Below are 21,651 nucleotides of genomic sequence, written 5' to 3' on the forward strand. Positions count from 1 at the left end.
AAAACGTGCACTATGCAGGAATTTGCAAGAAAAGGCTATGCGGAAATTTTCAAAAGGCTCTTTTTTAGTCTATATTTATTCTTTGCCTTGAACGAGCTCTGCGCCACTTCTTCCTCCGCTCCCAGTCGGCGGCCGTTCAGAAGACGGGCGAGAGCAAAGTCTCTCATCGAACAGTACGGCGGGGACCCGCGGACGAGGTACGTCGACGCGGCGGAGTACGGGCAAGGAATATACGCGTTGGTGACTGTGAATGCACGCACGGGACGGGATTCCAAGTCGGCGAGCGCGAAGTGCGAGAACGCCACCGAGGCCGAGGAGATCGCCACAGCCCTGGCGATGTCTGAGGGAGGTTGCGACACAATCCTGAGCGACTCGCGAGAGGCCGTCGGCAACCTAGAAAGAGGTCGAGTTAGCGGCAAGGCGGCAAGAATTATAGAAAGATCGGGAGTTCGAGACGGAAGACGACTGGAAGTCAGATGGATCCCTGTGCACGCGGGCAACTGCTGGCCGTACGCGCCGAACCGCAACGAGACGGCCCACAGGGAAGCGCGCGCTATGACACACCGCGCTCCCAACGTGGGCACTCGTCCCGAATGGGAGTGGGGGACGGAAACCAAAGACACAGCCAGGGGCTACCGCGAAACACTGAAGACCCTACGTCTGGCCAGACGAGCGTACCCGCCGCCCCACCGAGAACTGGGCCGAGAGGAAGCGATACATCTAAGAAGACTCCAAACAGCGTCGACAACGTCACCGGCCTCCTTACACCGAATGTACCCGGACGAGTACCCGAGTGACCAGTGCAGTGTTTGTAAGAAAGGACCGGCCAACCGTTGGCACATCATGTGGGACTGTGCCGCCGACCCAGACGGCGCGCACTTCGAAGAGTATCCGGAGGAACTCCAGAGATCCATCGCACCTACAAGCAAGACCGACCAGTCATGGGCCATCCAGCAGGTCTTCGCCGCGCTCGAAAGGCACGGGCTCCGTAAAACGGGCTTGTGACGAGTAGGGTCGCAGGAGGAGGCGCGACGCCAGGACACGTCGAGGCGGAGCCGTAACCCGGCTCCTGCCTACTGCAGGAATTGTTTCAATAAAGTCCTTTCCAGTCCAGTCCTCCTTGGTTTGGTAGTAGACTGGCCGGTGACTTTGCTTTCAGCTTTAGTTTCACAAGAACTATTGAAGCTGCCCCTCTAGTCGTCGCGTCGAGAACTAGTGTTTGGCCAATCCCTATTTGTAGGGCTTGTTTGGGACGATGAGAATCTCCATTGGTGAGTTGGCGAATTCGGTGTGTGACATTTTAGCCACCTTTGCTGTCGCCTTCTGCATAGTGTCTTGTGTCGCGTACTCCCGGTACGTGTCTTGAGCTCGCAGGCGACGAACGACAACGTCTTCTTCTTCTTCTCTTCCTTGTTGGGTAGCAACGAACGCGTTGAACATTTTGACCTCATCAGCCAATCTTTGTTTGGCCAATCCCTAGGGGGATCCTGCCACAATCATCATCGTGGTGCGTGTACAGCAGCAACGAGGGACGGGACAGGGCTCGAGCAAGAGGAGCTTCGCCCCTAAAAATATTTTTACAGGCAATTGTTCACCGTTTCAGAATAAATGTTGTGTTGACATAACTGCGACTGTGTACTGATAGATGCTTACACAATTACGAGCTTTCCAGAATATTGACAACATCCAAATAATTGTTTTCATCAAATTATAATACGGATAAACTAAGCTGAGATGTAAACGATGATCTTATCACTTCCCACTGGTTTCAAATCAACGAACAAAAATGTAACCTTAAAAAACTACTTCGATCATATTTTTGCTCTCACACACTGGCTGTCATCTCCTCCGTCGCCTCGGCTACCAACTACCTGCCACCCATCACCCCAACCAACGCATCCCTCTGGAACTACGCGATTGCATCTCCGTCGCCCCGATACCCAAGAATATGCACCCCCTTCATAACCAGGATCGCCGACATGTTCAGATTCGAATGCTTCGCAAGATGCTTCAAGTCAAGCCACGAGACACCCGCTACGTTGACGCCGCCAAATATGCCGATAAACCAGCCTTCGCAATTTCAACAGTAGACCACCGAGGAATTGAATTGACTTCCGCAACAGTAATTGGCAACGACTCCACAACTGCAGAAGAAATCGCAATAGCCCTCGCAGCCACATCTCAAGACATTATCACCATAGTCACAGATTCGCAAGCTGCCTGTCGCCATTACGCCGCCGGTCACATATCTCCCTTAGCCCTCCGCATCCTACAGTCCATCCCTAACCCTCCTTACCTATACATTCTCTGGACCCCGGGACATGAGTCTCTAAGGGGAATGAGGCGGCTCTTGCTGCCGCCCGCGCGCATATCTACCGGGCGTTCCCCTCCAACACTCCAGCATCACCGTCGGAAGTCCACCATTCTGTACCTCAAAAATTCAAAGACATCCTCGAACATTACCGCCTCGAACGCCGCATCTTTCCACCACCCCACGACAAGTTGACCAAGGAAGAAGCCACCACGTACCGCCGCCTTCAAACCAACACCTACCCGCACGGCACCCTCCTCCACGCCATCCAGCGGACCAAACCGCCCCCTCATCCGAAGCTCAACCGCGCCGAAGCAGTGCTTTACAGGCAACTACAGACGAACTCAGTGCTCACCCCGGTGCTCGAGCGCCACGTGTGCCCCGACATCTACGAAAACGTGTTGTGCAGTATCTGCAAGAGAACAAATGCAACGCTAGCCCACCTGATGTGGGGCTGTGAAAGACATTTAATAGAGGCAGACGACGCAAGGCGTATGCCCGAGGACACCACTCTCGCCATGAACTCGAGTGAGCACGAGATACAAATACGGACTATCCAGTGGCTCGAGGCTGCTCTTGCAGGGCAGAAGCGTAGGGAAGCGTCGTCGGAGGGTCGACGGGTCAACACCCGCACACCCAACGCGCGCCGAACGCGCCGACGCCCGCGAGTTATTGCTTCGGGGACGACCTGACCCTCGTCTAGGAAAGGCCGGCCCTGCGTGGCCGTAGCCCCCTCCCTCCGCAGGAACATTCAATAAAGTCATTTTCTCTCTCTTTCTCTCTCCACCCCACCTCCTACTCCGCCACCTGCAAGGACTATCCCCAACCCTGCACACTCTACCATATGATTTGGGCGTGCTCCCACACACCATCCCTCCCCCCTATTCCCTCCCCCAACCATGGCAGTGGGAAGCCATGCTAGCCTGCCCGGACCCCGGCGATCAGCTTCGGCTGGTTGAAAGGGCCCGCCTGGCAGCGACCGCCCAGGGACTTCTGGACTGAGAAGACCCCCCATTGCCACTATTACAAAAACTAATATAGAAATGAAGTTTATTCCTCCTCTTCCTCCTCCTCCTTCATAAAGAGTTTGTCGTGATAACCACTGCCGTGCTTAAAGGAGCCATGAAGAAAAACAAAAGTTTGTTTTATTCGAAAGATTAGGTGTTTCATAGTACCCCAAGCGCTTTCCCGGAAGCAAATGATGCTTTATTCACTGAGAAATAAGGCAATTTAAGCCAAAATTTTAAATCTCCCGCTAAAATTGCACATTTGGTGACGTGAACAATGGCGTCACACGGGCCGGTCCATGAAACACATACTTAGTATGCCGACTCCATATAGCACCCACACGCGGGAGTCGACCGAGACGGCGGCCATTTTAAAAATACTAGTAAAACCTAGTGCACCCGCAGCCCTAGTCATGGAATCGCCTGATCCGGAGAACAAAACTCTCGCCGAGGAGCTCGGGCTTGCATTTAACAACGTCGCACCACTTGAACGCTCAATGCTTCTAAGTGCACGAGCGGCAAGAGTTGTGGGATACGCGGTGGACGGGAAAGCGACCATTCCGCGATAGCCACAACAGACGAACGCCCTGCCGTCGGCACCGCTGCCTCGTCAGCCCCGTCGCGACGGACGAATACAGACTGGTACGTATGTGCCGTATTTGTATTACGGTTAATAAAAGTTCAACTTCAGTAGCAGTATCGCTTATGCCAGTTGGCCGGTGACGTGTATGGAAAGCCGTTCGAGCGAGCTCTCTGCTTCGACCAGAAAGATACGAGCGTCAATGCGCGGTGTTTACGGCATTTTTTCCCCCAAGGTCAGAGCGCCTCGAACCCGAAAATTCGTCTGCGCGACGGCGAGATGTCGAGCTCGGCCAGGCAGTAGTTTCGTACGCATTGGCGCACACGCTTGCGTGTTCGTTCGGAACTTCAACCGTTTACTCCACCGTTCTTTGTCATAAAAAGAATGTGCAGTATGTTTCATGGGCATTTAGCTCGCTATGCAAACTGTAAGCCCTGCCTAACATGCGTTTGCTTTTGCCGGCCTCCGCCAATCGCAGAGCATTCCCAAGTGACATCACAGGTTCTGTTGCGGAAAATGAGCTGGTGGGTCGCATGGTCATTTCCTTTTTTCCTAATTATGTAGCTTATTTGAGCAAAGTTTGCGTTATAAGTGGTGTCGTTATGGTTCTAACGAGGCAATCTTTCGAATGAACCAAACTTGTGTTTTCTCTTCATGGCTCCTTTAATAACCTGTGATTCACCCATCTAACTTTCACTTTCACTGGCATTGTACTCGATGAGCTGTACAGTTCAACCGACATTATAGACATCTTAGTCCAAAACTGCCTTTGATATGCGACATTTTTCGATAACTCGTCATTTTCAGCTACCTATTCCTTGTTTTTTAAATTACTCATGCATGTCCCTCTCATGTAGTGCCTGTCATCGTAGGGCACACCTACGAAGTACATCTATTGCCCATTTATGAGCTACAAAATAAAGCACTTTGTATAATGACTTTCACTCCCTTCGGAGCCCATTAAAGCACAATTAACGTAAGCTTAATTTTCTGCTATTGGCCCATGAGTTTGAATTTAAATTAATCTTGTCTGTGTTTCGGGCTTGGAGAGATGGGCTTCGAATTAGTTGCTTTTATATTTTCCACGTTTTTATCAAAAGTTCACACAGTTTTATAAGTTTTCTAATTTATTATTTCCTCAAGTAAAATCGGGAAATAAACCGCTTATTTTTCAGTCACCTCAGTGTGGAACTCTTTATCTTACATAATTAAATCCCAGAGAACACGCTGATTTCAGCGCCAATGACAACACTTATTTGCTTTGTTTTAAGTTACTGCTAGACCATTTCTCCTCTCTGTACTCTTTTATGTTCTGGTGCGTTCTTCGATCCGCTAGCATTGTGTTATGTTCTTTCTTTCTCGACCGTGTTTTTGCATTCCTGTCTTTGTTTTAGCGTATTCATATTCTGTTTATGATGCGTTCCTCATTAAACTAATATTGATTTTACTATTCCATTCTTATTCTGCTTATTGTTTACCTATGTTCACTGGATTTTTAAATGCAGAGCATTTCAGTAACTCACGATGTCGCCCGCGTTGACGTCCGTAGTCGTAGTCCGCACCGTCGTTGTCCGCACCCCTCTCCCTACACTATATAAAAAAAATACTATCCGGCGCCTGGTTTCGATCCCTCGACCCAGCGGGCGGAACGCAATGTACATGGTGCTCTACCCACTGCGCCACAAAGCCAACACAGAATGGGAGGCTACGAACGCGCCTTATATCCTTGACTCATTCAAACTACGTCAAGAAGCTGCTGATGCGCTCGCATCGCGCTCTCTCGCCGCGGTCGGTTCGCGCTTAAACCACATATGTCGTTCGCGCGCGCTCCGGTCGCTAACATCTGTGGCGTGATCGTGACGTCAACATCACGCGTTCGTGTGGTGGCGCGATTTCGGCGCTATAACACTCTCTCGCGAGGGGCATTGGATTGGATTCGACTGGATTGGCTTGGATTGGCTTGGATTGGATTGGATTGGATTGGTTTGGATTTGGATTGGATTGTATTAAAGTGGATTTTGTTGGATTGTGTTGCGTCATAGCCGCGCCACGTTGCGTCATAGCCGCTCCACGTTGCGTCATAGCCGCGGCAGGGGGTTCACGGTACGTTTCACGTTTCACCATCGACTTCATCGACAATGTCTACGCTGGAACAGAACAGCGGAAATGCTCTGCATTTGATCGTGCCCCTCGCGAGGGGGATGTTAACGTTTGTTTTTTGATTTACGATTTCTCAGCTAATACTCACCGCTTTAACAAAATTCTTGCGGGAGGAGATTGCTAATACATTGCTTTTTTTTTGGTAAAATGTCCCTTGGACAGCTTTTACTTCGGGACATTTTTTCTACAGCCTATACTCTTGTACAAATTCATGTGAAAAAAAACCTGAGACCTGAAATCCTCTAATTTCATACGCAAAAATTACAGACGGCCTGTTTTTTTCTTTAGGTACATTTACTGTAAATCCGTTAGGGAAAAAAAAAACACTTGCTTAAAGCTTCATTTCTCAGGTGTGTGTTACTCTTACAGCGACCCGATTACAGAAAATGTTTCCCAAACTTCTGCGGAACAAGTTCAGTCTAAGTGACTACAGCATCCAAGCCACGACAAGAATCAGGACACAAGACACCGCGTCCGCCTTCCTAAGAGCCCTTCTCAAGGAAAAAGGTATGGGAGACATGTTTTGCTTGATCTGAGTATAATGTTTAAAATTTCCTTGTGAGTGAGTGAGTGAGTGAGTGAGTGAGTGAGTGAGTGAGTGAGTGAGTGAGTGAGTGAGTGAGTGAGTGAGTGAGTGAGTGAGTGAGTGAGTGAAAAACGTTTTATTGGGCCGGTGAAGCGGGAGTGGTTCCCTATTCCATGGGATGAGCGGGCAGCCTTCGCTCTGGAGGCCAAAAGTGTCTGGAGATCCAGATCACTGCTGGTCACTAGGTTCTCCCGTAGCTCACAGTCCTTGGAGCTCTTGATTTCATTGTGCAAGCGCTACTATAGACGACATGTTCAAGGCTATGTTGCGCATGCGGAGTCACATAGTCATGTCGACCGCGCCAATTTTAGTGGCGCTATAGCACTAGTGAACTTGCCGCACCCAGGGTGAATGGCCGCACCCAGGACGAAAAAGTGTTACAAGGGAAAGGTCAATAATTCAACTTATAGGGACGGAATAAGGAAGTTCCGAGGCAAAGAAAGGAGCAGCGCAAAACAGGAGCGGCTGAAGGTCAATGGGAGAGGCCTTTGTCCTGCGGTGGACCTATATATCTTTGCTGCTGAAGGTGATATTCAAGTGCACAAAATGCGGTTTTCTGTGCACATCCATTTAGTGTGCATTTCTCTGCAGAGAGACAGCATTCCGCGATGGGCTGTCTTGTAATAGAACGACCGCACCTTTTTTTTCTTTTTCAGAGTACAAAAAGTACAGGAAAAGTCGACATGCGATGAGTTTGAACGACAGCCTGCTAAGCTTCAACAGCGTATGTGAGGAGAAACTTGAGGTAAGAATATCCGTTTTGCGGGATGCCCGGATGGGCCAGTATAACAAGCGGGAATACCGCATAATAGAGTAAACCAGAAACCGCGTGATTCGCCCGAAATCTACGTTCATGCGATTGGGCCTCGTTTTCGAAACATCGTGAAATTAGTTAGTTCCTAGACATTGGTAAGCGCTGCAAAAATGAGCAAAACCAGTTTGGCATAAATAAATGGGCCTGTGACATAGTCAGGGATTTCCGAAAGAAACGTTTTAGCCTTTTAAAGCGTAACGGCATACAGATAACACCCCAATGCCTAAATCGTGAATTAAGAGTGTTCATTGAAGAAAAAAAAAAGGAATACGCTTTGCGGCAAAGCCAGCTTTCTCTCAAATGCCCTGTAGATCTCAATAAGATAGGACGTTATCCTTTTTTCCGCTTTTTTAGGAGTTTAATTAAAAATGTAGACCTGCATTAGGCTTCTGTTCCATACAAGGAATGTACTCTCGAAATCTGAAAACTCTGGGTCCAACGTCACTTCGGCTGGGCGTTGATATCAACCTCTGTTCTCTTCCTTATGGATGTAATTTCGAAGATACCGCTCGTCATTTTGCAGGTCTCTTGGGATAAAGTCATGAAATAAGTTTTTGGGCGTTTTGTGTAACTTTCCTAAGCAGAAGCCAACTGGGTATCAGCAGGCTCTACACGTATTTAGGAATCCATAGAAAGACACTATTTACCCCGAATCATAATTCGTTCGTTAGGGGTTGGTCAGGAAAATACATAGGGGAACAGCTTTTGCACACTCGCATGGGTTACCCGTATAAGAGGGCCCCCGCGATATAATAAAAAACTCCCCCCTCCACCCCCCCTAAAGTTGCACTTTTTCACTTTTCAGAGGTGTAATTAAAAAGAAATTCACCATACTGCAGGCTGTGAGAATGTACTCCCTAAATTTCAAGCCTCTATGACCACAGTTTGGATTGACTCTGGTATCCCGGGTTCGTGTTGACGCTTTATAGGTGTAACTTTTAGAAAATCCTTCTTCTCTTTTAACGACATGTTAAAGCAAAATTATTAAATTAGTTTTTAACCTTCCTCAGCAACAATGTATGTTGGGGAAATCTTAAAACACCCACTTTATTCCAAAATCCATATTCGCTAGTGGTCATAGTTAGGTCGACACCATGAAACTACTTTTCAGAGATTGGTGGGGTTGCTCTTCATTTATAGATGAAAGGGGAAGAGAAATATGAACTGGGAATATTTTGAACTCGTCCGAGTTCACCAGCATACAACAGAGTCGGGGAGTAAGAATATCGTGGGGGCGAATAGGATATGGCAGAGAAAAGTAAAGAAAGAATAGATCGAAGAAATGGGGGGAGTTACCACTTTGGTTGGGATTACCGCACCGCGCACGAAACACAAAACAAATACACGGTCCTGGTGCCATGCTGCTGCGCCCGGCAAACGAATCTCGACGGGAACGGTGAAGCGATGAGGCGAGGCTGCGAAGTGATAAGCTGTCCACGACGGCCCCAAACCTTGGAGTTCGCTGGGTGCAGGTTCAAGTAGATTAGCGGGTCTGGCGTGCGGGAGCTTAATTAAGCAAACACCCAGGGCAGCGACGTACGTGGCCGACGAAGATCGCAAACCGTTGCCTCCGCGAGCGAACGACCGTGAAAGCACGTCCGCGCTCAACGACGGTAGCAACAAAACTACTTTTTAGAGATTTGTACGGGCTGCATACATCAGCAAAAACCAGTTAGGTATCTCAGCAGGCGGGCGACATAACCACGACTTTGCGAAATTACAATTTCCGCCCTTGGGGGTGGAATTTCCGGAAATCCTGCAGCCTTTGCTCGCACGTGCGCCTTGATAGAAATTTACGAGTGCATCCTTAAGCTTACGTGCATATATGTATTCGTCGCTACAGGGCCCACAAATAAAACGTTTATTGCAGTTCCCCTATGATAGCCTGAACAGCATTTATACCGAAACAAAGTGTATTCAGAGCGTGTCAATTTTCTTCTTCCAGTCGATAAAAATAATATAAATCTGATAGCGCACTTTCTTGCCTTCACGCGGCGGGAAGTGTGCTGAGATAGCTTCGAATTGATCAATTATTTATGATACGCTCGTAAATTTCCGTGGGCCTTATTGAGTTTGTGTTGATGGTTCACGCTTGTTTGTGGAAACTATGCTCTGAGGGCAGAGTACAGTATATACAGTGCCCTTACAGAAGGTCCACTAAAATTAAATACAATTCAAACCATGATTTTATAAAAATATGCGCATGATTGAGGTAGATACCGATGACATCAGGGCTCGAACAATTTCCGTAGGCCTAAGACGGGCTGTTGTGTTTGGTTCTTACAGAAGCAAGGCGTCAAGCAGAAGGAGTCGGAGGAAGAAAAGAAATTCCTCAACAGTACGGAAGTGCGGACAATGGTGGAAGCAGTTTCTCAGAGGACTGGCGTGAATCTTTCAATAGGTACGGGCGCGTACCGTTACATTTTAGACAAAACAAATCAAATATTTTTGTTCGAAATCAGCATATCTGTAAAATGCTTCCGTTCTTTCTCTACCGAACATTTTCTAACGTCCTCAAATGCATCTTGGAAGTTCGTTTTAAGCTTATAACTATCGATATGCCAAATTATCTAAACGCTCGACTGCACATTTGCCGCAGTAGAAGAGCCATATATGCTGTCGGAATCAATTTTGGATTTAAAATGCGATATAAAAAAGCAAGCAGACAACTTAATGTTGACAGGACACCAACTGAAAGAAAGATCGTTGGTTGACTCACTGTCCGATTGGTTAACTGCTACATTGATTGATTAATAAATTTGCTGGCTTGCTGAACTTCATGTGAACACGGAAACCCCAGTTTTAGCCAAAAATTGATTGATTGATTGATTGATTGATTGATTGATTGATTGATTGATTGATTGATTGATTGATTGATTGATTGATTGATTGATTGATTGATTGATTGATTGATTGATTATTGTGAGGGAGTGAGTGAGTGATCCATCGATCGTTAGATTGATGACACCAATCAGGTCTCTTCTCAGGTCCAGTTTTCCCGAGAGAACAACGACTTGAGAACAACAACTTGAGAACAACGAAGTTTTTCCTGCGCCTTGTCCCCGCAGCCGGTTCTGCAACCCGCGCTGCTCGAAGAATACGTTGCACGAGTATTTTCAACGGAACACGAGTCGTTTCCGTGATAGTTCGGGCTTTATTTGGTTCTAAACTACTACAGCGACTATAAACAAACTACGCGAGAAAAAGCAGGCAATGTCACACATTAAAGCCCAGTCTCTTTTCAAAACACCGCGCTTTGACGCCCAGGTCCGTCGCTTCGACGGAGGGTCATCCCACATGAGCAACTCCCGTTCTTACCGTGCGCCGGAGTCATGGTGTAGGAATAATAAACATCCTAGCAACACGTATCGTCCTTCGCCACCATTTTAATTGCACGTCGAGTGAATCTTGTCGTAGCTCCACCAACCACAAGTTTTGGTGTCCATTATTGACTATGTCCTCCCCCAGATGCCTTACGGGGAGCGAGGTTGCCTAAATACCGATTCGGTGGTTAACGACGTAAAAGTATAGTCCCAAAAAAATACTTCACACTATGATTGCTCAATGCATGGCGCCTTTAGCTTTAAGTATTTTATGCCGTTTCCATTATTTTGTTTGCACCCAACAACAAGTAATGCAGCCGCCTTTCTTCATTTCTCTTGTGCTTGTGCCTTGCTATTTTTCTTCTTCAGGGGACGTCAAGCTCATGGCGAAAATGTGCGCGTTCGAGGTGGCCCACGAAGGCTGGTCGCCGTTCTGCCACGTGTTCGACGGACCGGACCTCGACCTTCTAGAGTACGCAGCCGACTTGGAAGACTACGAGGAAGACGCTTACGGAGACGAGAGGAATGCCGCTTTAGCCTGCGTGCTTTTCGAGGAGATGGTAGAAAAGATTAGGTGCGTTTTACGGTGCGACTGCGTTCATATCTTAAAGCAATGAAAGAAAGACATCATCCCCTCCCGTACCTTTCTCCACAAAAATACATTTTGTGGGGAAAGATAAGGGAGGGGATGATGATGCCGGAGAAATTCATGGAATTCTGGGTGCTTCCGTCCGTGCTCCCTCTGATGGTCTTCTGGGTGAAGTACACCACGCCTCGCTGCTCTTTTCTGGTCTTCTGAGTGGCCAGCCACTTTATATAGTGTATATATGGTGTTGTCTGATCTGTGTGTAAAGGAGGGATTCCTATAAGGTGTGTTGTTGGTTCGCGGTGGCATTGCAGGAGCGGCATATGGATGTGTATTTGTGTTTCTACCTGGCAGGAGGTGTAATCTAGCTGGTGTGTGAAGCATTACGAGAATGTAAAGCTATTTTCGGTTGAAACAACGCTTTTTATAAGCGTTGCAGTTTCCAGTTCTGGACTATATATTTAAACCTCCAAGTTTCTTTTTCTTGGCTAGACGTAAAACTTGCGTAAAAAGCCTCGGATGTACATTCTTGTCTACAATAATTGTGACCGAGTGGTTATGATGCCCATTTCGAAAGAACCCAACAGAACATTTCCACATATGACTCCGGTATATAGGATCCTGTATATTTTATACCGGACATGTAAGGCGGTATACCCATCCGGTATACTATTGGTGCTTTACCAGACTTATTCGACACCCGTGTAAGAGTATTCCTGAACACTCAGTCTCCTGAATGGGTTAAAAGAAACTGTACATCGTCATATCCGTACCATATATCCCTACACAGGAGTTTTTCATGCCTCATATAGGAGTTCCCGGTCCCAGTAATGTCATGTATATTGCTATACCCGAGCTAATCAGTCCTCTACAGCCCTTTCTCCGGTCTCATATCCACCCAGTTTACAGGAAGTAATCCGCCTGATACAGGTCCTTTACGACGGCATACGTGAGTTGGTGGGGCTCAGGGAAATCTTACATATCAGCATACAGAATCTTTTCTAACCCTAAATTTCAAATTGCTCTAAAACTAAAAGTTACCCAGCCATACGAATGACTAACCCTTTTCTACGCATCGTGCATTGATTTTGCAGGGCAAAGCTTCAATGGGAGTTTACAGGTAAAAGACACCACCACGGAGAGCTCAAGGCATCCCTTTACTTCACCCACGCCGGCCCGATGAAGAGGCTGTTCGCCGGATTAGGTCTAGGCAAGAGCGAGCCGCCTCTACGCGCTGAAGACTACTGCGGACGCGGCCGACAGAGGTCCTGGCGATCATCGCGCATGGCGCCGTTCTCGGCAAACTTCGCCCTAGTGCTGTTCCAGTGCAGGGACGCGAATTTCTATGTCCTATCGCTGCTCAACGAACAGATTATAAAGTTGCCAGGATGTCGACACTATCTCTGCCCGCTGAGGGACTTTCTGACCACGTACGCGCCTCGAGGTATGGAGAAATGTGACCTGGACCGCATTTGCAGAAAGGACTGGAAACCGAGCAGAAGACCCGAGTGATCTCGAGTTGCTCTTTCGACACTCGCACGTGGCTAGAAGCCTTGCACGGCCACCAAATAAAGGGAAGAAATCTGTTTTTGACAGTTCTTGGCTTTTTTACACGTCCCTTACCTATGACTATTTCTGAACTGCTTCAGTCCTTTTGGTTATAAAGTTTTTATGCCTTACTGTGCGTTTACGTGCATGTGTGTATGATGAAAAATAAATGGATGATTTAAATAACTTTGATAAAAAGGGTAAGTTCTCATGAGTGACATCCTGACAGGATGGCAAAGAGCGAGGTGTCTTCGTGTCAAAGAAGCGTTCGTACGCCCGAACACATTTCAGGAACACCCTAAAGAATGTCGGTGGATCTGCTTTGACACAATGCACCTGAATGACCAATCGCAGCGTCTACGGGAACAAATATGGCAAGAGGCCCGGCAGACGGTTCCAGTAAAAAAATCGGCCGCCTTCGCAAATGAGATGCGAACACTGTGAAAACAGCGGATCTGGTGGTCTTCACTAGCTTTAGCTGGTATTTTTTTAGGTCTGCCCATATTATCGGTAGATCGGACACTGATGCCGCACAGCGGACGCCGTTTCTCTCAATCAGAACAACACCGGCACGTCGAAGCTTACGTCATCACTAGGCACAGCCAATCCCGGACGCGCGCCTCCCCACACCTGCTCGTCGGCTCCTTGCCTCCTCGCTACTTTTCCTCACACTTCTTGGTTTAGCATTTTTCTCCTCTCCACTTTACTGCTGCGTGTTTTGAGCGACGGCCGGCACGGCTCGAACTGAAGCTTAACTAGCTACGCTGTTAAAATGAGGTCTGCGCTGTCAAATCGCGCAATGCAAATCGCCATGCTTGCATTGCGCGATGCCACATGCAGTTCAGTCCACATTTTTCAAGTTAAATCGCATTCCGGGTGTTGCCGTTGTCCTAGTTTACCGTTTTGATTGCAGTGATTGGCCTTCTTTTTGCGTTGTTGGGAAGCGGACTCGCGGACATTTTTTAGAGTGAAGAAGCGAGTGTAAAGTATAAGGTATCTAGCTGTTCTACGCTTATCCTTATAGTGACTGCTGGATTTTTTCTCCGAACCGTTTTCGGGGCGCGGTTCTCGTTTTTGAATTATGAATATAAGGCCTCTGGTTGCTTGGAATTGCATTCGACTCTAAAAACCAAACTGCTCCGCAATAAAGTTTGTTCTCTCTCTCTCTCCAAAACGTGCGCTGCGTATAAAAGAATGGCGGCGATAAAAACGACACGCAGAGGCCCATTCTGGGATAATTTAGGCATATTTCTCGTTTAGACTGATTCTGAAATGAATCAGTCGAACCAACTTGTTTATGCATTTTGTAGTTGCAGTCACGTGTTTCGCTATGAGGAGTCGACACTTAATTGGCCAGTTGTACATGCTGGACAAAACGACCGTCATTCTTATAAAAGCGTTGATTTCCGACTCAGCTTTGACAGAAGGACGGAATGGCTTGCTGGTGGTGTGCGCGAGACAAAATGCATTCATTTTTTTAAGGCTGCGTCTAATTTCGCGGCAGCCATGAGAATTACCTCCGCGAAATTCTCATGGCCGTTTCCATAAAAGCTGGCTGGCCTAAAATATGCTGAATAATATTACGTCTCAATGTAACATAACATAACCTCACCGAACCTAACGTAACCTCACCGAACGCGTCATAACCTACCCGAATCCAGCCAACCTGCAACAAACCTGATCTAACCCAGCCCAACGACACAGAACACAACTTACATTAAACGTAAATCAACCCGTCCTAGAAGTCCTGTGCGTCGATCTCTTGATATAGTAAAAACCAGAGGACAAAAAGTATTAACAAAATCACGAAGACCGGCAAATTATGAAAGGTAAGAAAAAACATCGCACTGTCGGACTCGAACCTGGGCCTTCTTGTTAAAAACCATGTACTATACTAAAGCGCTACAAGGACACCTGAAAGCACGGCTTGTTACGGAATATTTAACCCATAAAATCTCCGTGTAGCGTTAGCCAATGAGAGGCGACTGCCGTGAGAAATTTCTGACGGTAATTCTCGCGGTTGCCGTGATAATAGACGGTACCTTTTTTAAATTAAGCTGCATAACTTCAACGACGACGAAAAGGTGAAAACTATGCCAATCACCACGTGTATTTTATATGTTTTATCTGCCGGGCTTCACCTAAGTTCGGCTGGTAAATCAAAAGTTTAATTGAAGATCTATTGGTGGGGCTTTAAGAATGCATTAGCATCTCGTTCATGTCCCTCCCGAACTTCAGGCTCGTCCCGATGCGCAAGCCTCGCTCCGGAATAAAAAGTCCACAATGCGACGTTTTTTCTGGCACGTTCCTTGTCCATCGTGTCAACCTAGCTGAGCGCTCTAACCGTCTCAGTAGTCACGTTTGCTCGCTTTGGGTGTGGTATCGGCTGCCTGTCACAGTTTTTTACCCACCAGTGGTGGAATTTCAACTCTACAACGCGTACAAGCCTCCTATACAAGAGTCAATTCCACAGCGCGTACAAGCGGGGGAGAGAGTCACAGAACCTGTAGAGGCCGAGGCAGCTGGCGAGCCGCGCTTCTACTTGTCGTCTAGGCGCCAGCTTTGCGAAGGCAGCTCTTTCCGCGCGCTCTCGCCCCTTAACCGTTCTGTGCTTTCTGACTGACTCTAGCTCTGCTTCAGAACTACACAGATCGGCGCGAAAGTTTTGCCGGCATGCCCAACATATTGCTCAAACAATAAAACTGAATGCATGTCACCTCACCCGACACTCCATTTTGTTGAACAATGGTGTCCTGAATTTGTAAATGCCTGCTATTTTTACGGCGTTTGGTTGAGAAACAAAATGGCCCTTTTTTGGTGTCACTGTTGCAGCTTTAAGCTGGTCATATTACCATTTCATAGGTTCAATTCAATTTTTATTTTTACTATTCCTTTCTGGTTGCGCTTCTGGGACTTTCATGAAAGCCGCTGTACAGGCTTGACGAAAGACCCAGAAAACCGTCACATTGCAGCAAGACCGACGCGTTGCACTACACAGGCATAACGGAAGAGGGAAAATGTTTCAGGACACCATTAATGCGAGAGAAAGAAAAGAAGCGTTCATTCAGGAATGGACTATATTTTTATATACGATTGTGACACATGTCTTATCAAATCGTACTCCTTAAACAATCGTGACAATAGACAGCTTCGTGAGGCATATTCTCTCCAAGGCATGCCTCTGCGTTTGTTTTTTCAAAGCGGTTTCGGCTAAGCAATTTTAAGAATAGATAGTTTGATGGAGAATAACTGCACAAAACAACGCTTCAAAATCTACTTGGAGAAATAGTTTCGAAAAAATGCGCAGACAACCATAACTGGCAAGAAAAAAAAAGCATAGGCAGCTTCCAGCTTTTGGTACCCACATTCCGCTTGATGATGAGTTCAGAAGGGTGGTAACGGGTCTAAGTAGCTGTTAAAGATACCCTGCATCATTTTTAAACATTTTCCGAAATCTTAAATGGTTTCAACAAACACATCCAGTACTTAGATTAGGGGGTCACAAAGTAGCTCAGCCTAAACGTTACTGCTCAATGCCCATAAGATAACTTGGAAACTTGCTTAAAATATTTTCTTCTTTTCCTGGTCTTGGCATTTTTCGACCACTGGAGTTACGTCATTAAAGCGGTGTAGTGGCTATTGGCCAGCTTTTCTTCAGTTTCACCAATGAACGCACTCTACAGCCACTCGAAAAAGAAAGCCACAAAAGCCGAGGATAAACGGAAAGCGTATCTGCTGCGACGAGAAAATCGTGCAGTGCCGCTCCGTGCTGGCGATAACTACTGATTTCGCAATGCTTCCAAGCGCGAAGAAAAGAGTGAAAGCGTTTGTCGGAAAAGTTGACGAGCCCCTTTAACCAAGAAGCGGTGAGGGGGCGCTAAGTCTTTTTGGTAGCTTACTTATGACCAAGTCATACTAGCTACACAACCGACCATATTAGAACTCGTTGTGGGGAGAGGCTCGTGTAGAAAGTATTCCTGTTTTTTGGTAAAACGTTGAGTAAAGAAATAGAAGAGAACCCTCCGAGTTTTGTTCAGATGGTGTGAAGCATGCAAGAAATTAATCGCGTAAATAAAGCTGCCGTGAGGAATCGTTATTCTGTTTGGACAAAACAAGTCTCGTATGGTGAGACTATAGAATGAGTTTACTTTTCAGAGTTTCAACTCACGCTGAGTTCTCGTTGTTCAGATTTCGCATGTATTTCACCCCCTTTTTGTGGTTAAAGGACACGTTTTTGCGTGCATGAAATCATATGTGGAATGTCGTATTTGGGATTTTAGGTAACCCTTCGACGTGTGCCATGCATACACTTATTTTGTGCATGCACTACTAGACATGTAATCCCAAATTGATGGAAGCTTTTTACGACTTTCAGTTCAATTTCACTTCTTTTTGTTACATTCAATTGTGTTAGAATACAATCAGGTTAACATACATACAATCGTCGTAAAGCCAAAAGACTGCAACAGAACCCTCAATTAGTTATTACAAAATACAAAAAAGCAGAGAACGCAGCAAAAACCATTGAAGTAAATAAAAACGAGTAATTAAAAAGAAGGATTACAGCTTGAGTAGAGAACAAGGGCAATAAAAAAATCAAAGAACTCCGTTTAACAAACTGCACAGTAAAAATATTCAGTGGAACATTATTAGCACAATCCTAATTAAAAAATGTATACAAAGGTATGGGGCCGAATACACAAATCTGACGCTTTCACTGTACATTAATCTAGCTCAAAACACAAGTTAGAGAATCTAAAAAAATACACAGTAACAGAACACTACATATTGTGAAAATTATACATTCTTCAGTGCAACACAAGATTTTAAAGCATGTGCATGAAGACAAATATAATGTTGATTTTAGTTCTGCAGGTATAGGCTGTTCCAAAATGAAATAGCCGAAAAGGTACAATAAAACATTAGCAAGCAATTGAAACAAAAAATGCCGCTATGTCATAATAGAATGAGCTTTAACAAATAAGACACTATTCTGTTGAAGTAAAACACTATCGTTAGCACAGAATGAGGTGTTAGTAATGATACGGATAGCCTGATTTTGAATATGCTATAAAGGTGCTTGATGACAATCAGTGTTGCCCCATGCAAGAATACCATACTTGATATGACTATGTGTGAAAGCAAAACAAAGAGAGAGAAGAGCTGGTACCACTATGTTCAAGGTACCCTGGAATTCTTAAATTGAACTTTTATTTGAACCTTACCCGACCGCCTCTACATAAAGGTGGCTGTTTCGTCTAGCTCAAAAGAAGCTGTACCAGTGACAATATATCCCTTTACAGACATCTCTTCAATAGCTAAAAAAAAGACGAAGACAAAAGCTGCAGACGAGACGCGGCGTCCCGTATTGTCCTGAGTCTTTTTTTAGCGTTGTTGAAATATGACGCCCTAAAGTCTGTCCTGCTTACCGCCCCTTTTGACAATATGCACATGTGTTAGTAATACTAATCTGGATAGTAATACTAGTCGAGCAGGGACGTTTTTTTTTTCGATGCAAGCGAATAATAAAATTACCCACATATCAAAATTTCAGCACTGTTTTAATACATAGGTTACTCTAATACGGCGTCTTCTAGAGAGTCTCATAACCCGTATGTAACTGGGACTGAATGAAAATCATGTGGAATTTGAATTTTTATCAGCTATTTATAGGCGACGTTGTTCAGCATGGATTCCGATAGTAGGCGTGCTCTCATGCCAACTATTTCGTATAGTTTTTTTTAGCCATGTGCATCTTCCTGTGTTATTATTCTACAGGTGTTCAAATGCAAAGTATTTATACATAACCTAAATCGACCTTTGAAATGTAGCGTGGTCATCTTTTGATGCCCTGGTAATCGTCATCATCATCATCATGACCCTACTCAGAAGCGCTGAAATCAGCGTTGCACTTTTTCTGTTAAAAATAAATATCTAAGCCAGAAATAAATCATCTGATTCCCTCCCCCCACTCCACGCTTAGGCCTAACACCACATCTTAACAGCATCAGGCGACACGTCGTGCACTAATTACCCCGCTTTGAGGTATCAAATTAAGGCAAGGGAACGACTCTAAGATGGCGTAATTTTTAACTTCACTCCCTTCCATTAAGGCTGTTCGTTGCATAACTGGCAGCCCTCCGCACGCATTAAGTAACGTTCCTTAGTGTTCGTTACGGTTCCTGCGGCCCAAATGGAAGAGCCAATTAAAGTGATTAAAGTGTACCCTTTCCCCTCTCTTTTCGCATTTCAAATTTCTTTCCGGCTCCTCTTTTGCTGAAGAGTATATTTATCGGTTATCTTGCCTTCGCATGACATGCCCTGCCCGTGCCATGGCCTGCGTTGCAGGTGGCGGCAGAAAGTTAGATGGGCAGATGAGACCAAGAAGTTCACAGTTAGCGCAGGACCGGGATAACTGGAGATTAATGCATGGGAGAGGCCTTTGCCCTGCAGTGGGCGTAGATAGGCTGCATGATGATGATAATGTTGATCGGGCTTCTCCATTCCTGTTCATATATGAACAGCTTTAACGTTTGAACTTCAAAACAAAAAACGCAATTGGAGGGAGAGAGAGAGAGAGTAAACTTTATTCAGGATCAGGTGGTGGTGATTCGGACAGCCCGGCTAGACCCTGCGGCCTTCTGAAGAGCACAGTTCCAGCGCCTTCTTGATGTTGGTCACCAGAAGGAGCTGGTCATAAAAGGTGGGACTCAGAAGGGTGGGTTGCTTTGTTTCTGGATGGACTGCAGATATTTTTGAAATAATACGGGGGCATTCCCAAAGTACATGGCTGGCATTGGGATAGCCTCCGCTGTAGTTGCAACGTGGTGGTACGGTCACATGAAAGTTAAGGATGTGTAATCTGGTCGGGGTGAGTAGGGTGTTTGTTTGTGCCTGATGAAGTAGTGTTCTTTGTTGTTTAGTTAGGTCGTGGTTTGGAATAGGATACTCTCTTCATTCTTTTTTTCGAAAGTCAACCTTTCCGAAGGGCAGTTCCCCGGGATTTTCACTATATTATGATGGGTTTGGTGGCAGAAACAATAAAGTTTCGGATTCCACGATGCACGTACGTGCGTATACTTATATGACTCGAAGCGGGGCATACACTATATACAATGACAACAAACCAACACAGAAATGACAATGTCAGTGAGGAATGCGTATGTGGCAGACAGAATTGCAGGCAAAAAAAATAAAGCAGTTCCGCGTAACGTGAAAGCTGTCAACTGCGGAGTAGTGATTCGCCATACTGGCTGCTGTGCCGTTCTCCTATCTTTGCTACTACCCGTCACGCTCTTCCTTTCCCTGTCTCACTCCTATCTTGATGAATTGAACAGCGGTCTGTTCAATGTACTTTAATTTTCCCGCCTTCGCAGTGCTCACGCGCCTTCTCCTGGTACAGCTCGCATCCTTTTCTTTACCTTTTGTTTCTTGTTCTGCCCGGAACAGCACAAGCGGGAGTTCTGTTCATTTTGTGCTTGCCTCCATCTGGCACGTGCCTGAGTTTTTCTGCATCATTTCAAACGGGTCGGTTTTTTCTTCCGCGACCTCAAGAAATATTTATCAAAAAAGTACTTGCCAACACGGCCACTACACCTTATATCATCCATAAATGGTGGACACTTGCTGACCAGAAGAAGGGCATTGGCATCGCTACCCCCTGCACATGTACCTTTTAATTGTCACACTGTGTGTGAAGCGAACATGAAACATGTTGTTCTGCACTTCTCTTCTTTTGATCTGCATAGACTGAACCGTAGTGTTTTTAAAAATTCAGATATGGAAGCATATAGCATAGAGGCTTCCTTGAACATTCTGAACACCTGGTGACCTTAGCCCAGTTCTGCGTTGCCAGTGGCATAGCGAACGTGATTGAGTGGGCGTCTGCCTCCGTCCCTACTTTCCTTCTTCCCCCACCAGTGACCTTCGGTCCTTCCCTTCCTAATCAAAAAATTATCATCATCATCGCTTACTATCGTAAAAGGCAACCCAACAATCATTCCAAACTAAATGAATGCGGGGAGTGGCTTTAAACACATATAGTTTGCCTCGAATGTACGTGCAGTTTTCTTCGCACTAAATAATGGGGGCATGTATGACAAGTGTCAGCGGTTTTAGGGGTTTCGAATGATTCTGACCATATAAACCTGTCGTTCGAGTGTCCTCTTGACTTTTGGCCGAAAAGCTGAATCGAGGTACAAGCGGGTATCTTTTCGAAGCCTCTGTTTGAGTGCGTGACTCTTTGGGTGAGTGACGCCGCGTGACACCATGACCGCGGTCGAGCTACGACGACGATCCGGGCCCCTCAAGTGCCCGCACTTAAAATGTGGCACCTCTAGACCTTCGTGGAGATTCGGCCCCTCACGCTATTATTGCACGGTGACAGCACTTAGTGGGACACATCGCGTTTTCGTGCTGTAAATTGTGCTCCATATCGAGGCGGGCCATTTTCGGTACTCCGCCGAAACATTCCACGGGCCGGAGCCGAAGGACCGAATGAACTGTACAGGTGCGACTACGGAGTTAAAATAGGTATTTCGGCATATTAAAGGCAGAGTTTCGAAACGAAGGGGATAAAGAGTATTTCTTATAATTATTCATGTTCACTGATGTCGAACGGCCACCACGATAGGGGATATGCTTCCGCGCTATCACAAGACTGCTCGACATTAAAGAGACTCTGCAACACTTCCGATAAACGCTTTCACTCTCTCCTTCGCGCCTGGAAGCGCTGCG

The 21,651-nt window shown here is 46.2% G+C and overlaps 1 protein-coding gene across 1 annotated transcript in view; it reads left to right on the top strand.

Annotated features, from left to right (window-relative positions):
• LOC144139177 (multiple inositol polyphosphate phosphatase 1-like) overlaps nucleotides 1-12,910 on the top strand; it is a 39,357-nt gene extending 26,447 nt beyond the window's left edge. The window contains exons 4-8 of the mRNA XM_077671609.1: nucleotides 6,428-6,565; nucleotides 7,301-7,389; nucleotides 9,745-9,859; nucleotides 11,151-11,355; nucleotides 12,462-12,910. Of these exons, the coding sequence (XP_077527735.1) occupies nucleotides 6,428-6,565; nucleotides 7,301-7,389; nucleotides 9,745-9,859; nucleotides 11,151-11,355; nucleotides 12,462-12,879 (965 nt within the window). The 3' untranslated portion in view covers nucleotides 12,880-12,910. The remainder of the gene's footprint in view (nucleotides 1-6,427; nucleotides 6,566-7,300; nucleotides 7,390-9,744; nucleotides 9,860-11,150; nucleotides 11,356-12,461) is intronic.
• Nucleotides 12,911-21,651: the final 8,741 nt, after the last annotated feature.

The sequence above is a fragment of the Haemaphysalis longicornis genome, unplaced genomic scaffold (assembly GCF_048455015.1).
Source record: "Haemaphysalis longicornis isolate Haplotype H1 unplaced genomic scaffold, Haemaphysalis longicornis Haplotype H1 scaffold_5, whole genome shotgun sequence".
Lineage (NCBI taxonomy): Eukaryota > Metazoa > Arthropoda > Arachnida > Ixodida > Ixodidae > Haemaphysalis > Haemaphysalis longicornis.